The sequence below is a fragment of the Saccostrea cucullata genome, unplaced genomic scaffold (genome assembly GCF_032062105.1).
Source record: "Saccostrea cucullata isolate Sc308-1 unplaced genomic scaffold, CSIRO_AGI_Scuc_v1 ctg20737, whole genome shotgun sequence".
NCBI lineage: Eukaryota > Metazoa > Mollusca > Bivalvia > Ostreida > Ostreidae > Saccostrea > Saccostrea cuccullata.
Window position 1 is genome coordinate 1 of NW_026935900.1, and position 6,889 is coordinate 6,889.

A 6,889-nucleotide genomic window follows, 5' to 3' on the forward strand; every position below is an offset into this window, starting at 1 on the left:
CCGTTTTCGAGGGGAGGTCTGTGTTTTTTAGGGGGCCAGTGAGAAGGTAACTTTTTTCACTTGGTTTAGAATCAAAGTTAATAACTCTGCATATTCCATCCCCCCTCCTCAACCCCACCCCTTCCCACCCACTGTAGATCCGCGCATGTATATTTTCACAAAAAAATGGTATCCCTAATACATGTGCATGATTTGTTATTTCCTCTGATTTTTCTTTATTCTTTTAAAATTTGAATATTGATATAAAAATTATAGTGGATTATATTCAATTAATTTTTATTTTTAACGGATATATTATGACTTAGGCTCCTACTTATGTGAAAAAATATACTCGGGTTTGTTATTCATAATTAGATATAACCGATAAATTTATTTTTTTCAAAGATGACTTCACGACATTGCGAATAGCGACATTCGGAAGATGTCAAATAACCGGAAGTTGCATTTAAATTGACAACGGGAAGTAACTCTTACCAATATTACTCGGGTATAATGAAAATAGAACATTTTTAAATAATATTGAATGTATAATACTCGAGGATGCTTTGAAAAAAAAAATAAGATATAGGCCCCCAAGCATAAGATATGCTATTTGACTTCTTGTACCTAATTTGGTCTAATTACCTATTTTTGGGGTTTACGCCCTATAAAAATTTTAATAACATTTGAATAATCCCTGACTGGAGTTACTTAATATTCAATCACAAATAAAAATATGTATATAATTACCAAAGTCGTGTGATGTCTCTTATATATTTATTTCAAATTAATTACCCAGAGAAAATCTCTAAAATGACCTTGACCTTTGACTTCAAAATTTTGAAAGTGTTTATTTGTACAATATGCAAGTAAATGATGACATCCACTTTCATGTAAAAAAAAAATAAATAAAAAAATGATAATAAAAATAAATAAATACCCAGAGTAGTCTTTTTTTCCAATGTACAATACAGCATTGATCATGAGTGACTTTGACCTTTGAACAAAGGAATCATCCACATGACATAAAAGCTTGGGGAAGGGGCGGAAGTTGATCTTATATTCTTATCTACATAAACTTCTATATAAAAACAATTAGAACACCATGTTAAATTTAAAGATACTTTTAATGTAATACATGTAACTGTCTGCTGCAACAAAATGAACAGAATTTACAACTGTTTTTCTATTGCACAATGCATTCTTCTTTGAACTTCAAAGCCTTCATATTTGTCATGAATTTTATAGTCCAAACAAGTTAGACTTCATTAAACTGACACAATAAAAAGTATGTTTCCACAACATTTTTGACTTTTCTAGAAAAAGCTACTTCATATGATATTTCTAGAAACTGGCTGACATTATCAGAGCCCAAAGTCTTATCATGGATGTGAACTCATTAAACTTTCAAAGAACAGTTGAGAGCTTAGGAAAGGCATTCTGCTTGCTGACCACTAGCTTCTGATGTTGATGGGAAATGTAGCCCTTGATTTTGTTCTGTAATGCAAAATTAGTATACTTGTATGGTTGTCATGATGAGTCAATTATGCAACAACTCACTGTTATATTAAAGGTATGACAGAAAATTTCAACAACTTCTTGCATATCTTGGCAATATAATTAGCAAACTCTTACCTCATATATCAGGTTGGCAATTATACATGCTGTCTCATCATTGTCTATATCGTCAACCTGAAAATTTCACATGAAAAACCCCTATTATATATAGTTTCGGCAAAATACATTTATATGCATAGAAAATCAATATAAACCCAACTCTTACTAGATAAATGTAAATGCACTCCTTGTGATGAAATCGTGGTATCAAATCAAACATCATTTATAGTGTAATATATTATTCTACGAAATAAGATGTGAACTTCTAAAAAGATAATAAAAACGGTATAAATTCACCTTCATCATTCTCAGTGCTGTAGTGAATGCATCAATGGGGAGCTGATGGGTGTTCAGGATGAGATAACTGAAAAAAATGTTCACAAGTGTGTTAGTCTTAAAATTCATTGACAAATCATCAAATTTGCAAAGTTGAAACCCTTTATTTCTAAAGTTCAAATAGTTTTGATGTACAGGAAATTATGCCACATACACTTTCTTGAAGAGATTGCGATATGTGATGATCTTGAGTTTTTCTAAGATGAGGTAGATGCCACATTTGATGAAGAATGCTTCATTTTTCTCTAATGCATTATTTAGTGAGAGGAGATTTCCTGAACTGTAAATAAAATAAACCATGCACCAGTACTTTATTAACAAGTGCAAACACAAAATTGAATGTTACATATAGCATATAACTATTGAAATACTACAAAATTAGTTTCAACTGCATGAAACTTTGATTCATACAAAATCTTTTTAAAAACAAGAAAATATAAACTAATTATAACCATATTATAAAATGTATCAACTTTCCTGTTGGATAACATTACATACCTAACAGCTTGTGCAACTTCAGCAAACTGCAGTAGATCATATTTCTTCAACACTCTTTGTGATGGCATGTATCCCTGTACATGATTTATTTCAGTAAGTATTAGTACATGTATCTGACATTTTGGTTCATTTTTTAAATAGTAGGATGTGTATTTTTTTTCATTTCCGCCCCCGGTATTTCAATAATTATGTTAGTTCAAAACTGAAATGGAGCACTTGCAAATAACTTAGAGATGCATGTACATACAGTATATATAATTTATTAAATGATAAAAAATCATAAATATCCATTACATATACTTACCAATAGCATTTTGACAGGAAGGAGATATATAAGGGTCATCCGTTTGTTCTTCCTACTCAGTCTGTGACATCTGGTAAAGGCAAAGGTGAGGAATTCATCAGCTTTATACAAAGAAATGGAAAATGTCAACTGAGACCAAATGTTTAATCAATGACAAGTGTATAGTCAGTGCACGTGTTCATGCAGTTTGTTTCCTTGTAAATTATTGTATGTTAAGACTGAAGAAGAAATAGTTAAATGACACAAACCACTTTTGAAGTCACTGTCAAACATGGCTTTTCTCCCAACATAATATCTGTAATGAAGAAAAGTACGTTTACATGTAGAAATGAAATTAGATATTTATGGCATAATTAAGAATTTTTTTTCAGAAATATATATAGATGTAGGTACTTGGTCATCTCCAGAAAGCAGAATTAGTACTTAAACCTACGCATCTCCTCTCTTCTTCACAAAAACTTTAGCATCCCAGAGAGTTATCATAATTTTTTTACAAGCATGTACTTGTACATTAACCTAAAAGTGACTTGTTGGGCAAGAGGAAATCTGTCCTTCAATGGTAGACTGTCAATGGCACGGATCAAGGGTTTACAGAGGTGCAACTTATTTATCTACAAAAGAAGCACCTGAATTATAATGCAAAAAAGAACCATTTCTAGATTTCGTATAAATCATATCACATATAAATTATGTGAAGCCTCTGCCTACCTTGAAGTAAACTTTAAACAGCTGATTAACAAGATTCAACATTCCCCATTTCTTTGTGTCCTCTACAGAGGCCCGACTGCAAAAAAAAGGTAAGATGAATTAAATTTCAGCTGATTACAGGTAACATTCAAACTAAACTATTATATTACAAATGAATTTTTTCTCTCAGCTAAAAAATTTATGTCCAGAACTCTCACTTGTCGGCGCAGACCCTGAAGCAGCCCATTAGCAGCTCCGCGGCTTTCTCCAGTCTCTCTCCCGCCTTACCCCTACCTTTCTTCTGTGCCTGAGCATCAGCCTGTGGACAAAGTACCATTTATGAACATAGAGCAGTCAAAATTTTACAGTTACTAAGATAGCATAATTAGCTTATCATTAATGTACACAGGTTTTCATTTTAATCTAATGCATTAATGATAAAACACAGTTCTATGCTTGTAAGTTTCACCAACATTTTGAGCAACTGATCATAATTTTTATTAATAATAATTTTAAAATATGCAGGAATACTGATAAGTTTTTGTACACCACAGAGTTTTGTAATACTACAAACTTACTGAATTAGCAAATTTCCTGAGATCCAAACATACAGCAAACATGATAGGTAATGACCAGTTCTCATCTTTCTGGCTTTGAAAAAACTTGGTAAAAGCTCTACACAGAAGTTAAGGGATAAAAACATAAAAAAATAAGACTTTAATGAACTTTTAATTGTCATCGGATTATAGCACAAAGTACATACACCAGTTACTGAAGGATACTGTACAACAACCGCCTGACATCCGTAAGCTTCTATAAAATCATGGTTGCCTACTGCCCAACAGCATCTGAAAACAATCAAATCTCACCAGATTTGAAAGTCAATACAAATGTACTACTCTTTTTTTTTAAAGTACAGTACAAATAAAGACATCACCAAATCAATTATTCAATACATGTAGATTCAAAGTTTCACACATATTGATCAATTCTAATGATTTTTGTATCTATGGTTACAACATTGTTCTATCAGCAGCAGATCAGTACCTGCTGACAACAACAGGATTCAGACCTACCTGATGTGAGCAGCTACAAGCTCATCTAATGGGGTATCAAACACCCTCTGTACAGCAGACTCTGGTCTTTCCAGTTGAAGCTTAGGATTTGCAACATGAGGATGCTCAAAGCACAACAGATCCTATAAAAAAATTATCAATGAAATATCAATCATGATAACCCACCCCCTCCCCCCCCCCCCCCCCCCCACAAACATTACCTATTTATAAATAATTACTGATCCTTTTTCTCTAGGTCAAAAAGGAAACATCAGAGAAGGAAACATTGCAATCCTGCCTCTTTTGGCCAAATTTTGCTCGTTAAATTGAAATGTCTTCCTCATTTTTTCTCCTTTTTATTATTACCTTCATGCTCTTGGTTGCTAACTGTTATGTCTTACAAGGAAAACAGACAAGAACTGGTTCAAACAACATTCTTAGCTATACAATGTATTAGCTAGATTCTAAATTTGAGGAAGTTGCACTGGATTTTTTTTTTTTAAAGATTACGTCATTGCAATGAGCATGTAACTGGTTTTCTTTAACTTTCAGTCATACTCAAATACAAAAATCTTACACCAGCTTTCAAGTCCATCTTTATCTTGTATAGCATCATCCACCTACAATGATATACAGATGTCATTTATCCTTATATTCATAAAAAATTACCTTTTTATGCGTACTGAACCTATTTTTAACAGTCCTGTCACTTTTGGTAAGCAAGTTTTTCTGCAACCCTACAGTTTGTAAATTTGATCCCCTAAAATTGAAGTGTCCTAGCTCATTGGGCAACAAGCAAAACTTGTCAAACTGTTATCCTTTTTTTTTTTTTTTTATGTGTCCTGATGCGGATTTATAATATTTATAGCCAAGTTTCTGTAATTTACACCCCATTTGGGATATTATATGTCCCAAACGGACAATTATAGCAAGCGCAGCAAGCGTCGCTTTGCGACACTGGTAACTGCGAGCTCTAACGACAACGCCTGTGCGAAGAGAAAATTTGGACTACTGCACATTCATTCCAAAAAATTTTTTGCCGCAGCAATTTTGACCCACAAATTACACAAAAGCTTGACCCAAGAATAATGACAAAAGTTAAAAGAAAAATAAACTTGCCATCGTTTCTTGCAGAAAAATAATCATAAACTGATTGATATCAAATCAGACTTCGGTTTGGTAAAGCAACATGCAAACACGTTCTCGCACCGAATGAATACGATGACAAAAGTTAAAAGAAAATAAACTTGCCTTGATTTAATGGCATTAACTAGGAACAATCTAGAGAGTTTTAAACATGGAAGGTAATTTTCGAGAGAAAAACATTGAGAAAATTAAGAAAAATAATAAAAGGCATAAGCAACTGATTATTTTTGATAGTGCAAATCATTTTATATTCTTCAAAATCGTTTCGGAGCGGACTCCATTGGTTTGACGTAAAGCAACATGCTAGATAAGTATCTGCGCTCGCCCTAACGACGTCATATGTTTAAAACTGTTTAACTGCCCAATCTTCTGGTTCCAGATAATGTTGTTGTAAAAATAGTTTACTTACGTTTTGAAGATAAGTATTCAACGACCATTGTGCCATTTTCCTTTGTATCTTTATGCAATAAAAATCAACCAATATTTTCAAAAAAATATTCAAACATCGTGCTACTTTCACTTTAACAGGAAGTTATGAAAGGGGCGTTTAATTAAGACAATTTAGTCAAGAGATAATTCGATACACAATCACTGCAACAAATGAAAACTTTATGTATGAAATGAAACAATTATGTGTGTCTCTCTTTATATATAAAAAGGTCATAAATATTCATTACATTATTAAATTTGTGTCTAAACATGGTATTTTCATTAACATTTACATATATTGCAAAATATATTCCGCGCTTTATAATCATGCAGTCTCATAATTCATTATTTGAGAATAAAACATCTCACTATTTTGAATAAGCATTTTATGTATTCACTAAGCACACACATCCCCATTTTAATATATTTACTCCTTACAAAAATATTAGCTGTTGTAAAGTATTGAGAAACATCAGACGTACTAGTCCTGTGTTACAGTTTTTTTTAGAAGTTTATATAAAATCAGCTGATTTAGATCCTCAAAAACTCGAAAGTTAAAATTGAAAAAAAGTCTTTAAAATCAAACTGACGTCTTTTTTTTTATATACACTTTATATAACAATTGCTCATAATAAATTAAAATCTAGACTTAATTTTGATTATCATAGACAACTGTTAGATAAAAATTGAACTCGGAGGAAATTTTCACAATAACTTCGTTAAAACCACTCTGATTGTAGTACACACAATTACTCTGAAGTTGATATTCAAACAATGCATAGGACTCGATCGCGGCGAGTGTGATCGGTCAACAGGGGATGTTTTACTCTTCCAGGCA

At 32.3% G+C, this 6,889-nt stretch overlaps 1 protein-coding gene across 1 annotated transcript; it reads right to left on the reverse strand.

The window, feature by feature from the left end:
- Window positions 1-1,111: 1,111 nt before the first annotated feature.
- LOC134244142 (PCI domain-containing protein 2-like) lies at window positions 1,112-6,122 on the reverse strand. Its single transcript, XM_062726414.1, has 14 exons — window positions 5,981-6,122; window positions 4,498-4,619; window positions 4,204-4,269; window positions 4,000-4,096; window positions 3,640-3,740; window positions 3,443-3,518; window positions 3,251-3,345; window positions 2,983-3,029; window positions 2,735-2,835; window positions 2,431-2,504; window positions 2,087-2,212; window positions 1,894-1,960; window positions 1,615-1,671; window positions 1,112-1,476 (listed from the first exon to the last, which is right to left on the reverse strand). The coding sequence occupies exons 1-14, from the start codon at window positions 6,065-6,067 to the stop codon at window positions 1,387-1,389; spliced, it is 1,206 nt and encodes a 401-aa protein (XP_062582398.1). The 5' UTR covers window positions 6,068-6,122; the 3' UTR covers window positions 1,112-1,386.
- Window positions 6,123-6,889: the final 767 nt, after the last annotated feature.

Coding starts and splice junctions, on each gene's coding strand:
- LOC134244142 (XM_062726414.1), bottom strand. CDS start 6,067: ATGGCACAATGGTCGTTGAATACTTATCTTCAAAACGTAAGTAAACTA. Junction 4,097..4,203: donor TGTCAGGCGGTTGTTGTACA/GTATCCTTCAGT, acceptor ACTTCTGTGTAG/AGCTTTTACCAAGTTTTTTC. Junction 3,519..3,639: donor TTCAGGGTCTGCGCCGACAA/GTGAGAGTTCTG, acceptor TTTTTTTTGCAG/TCGGGCCTCTGTAGAGGACA.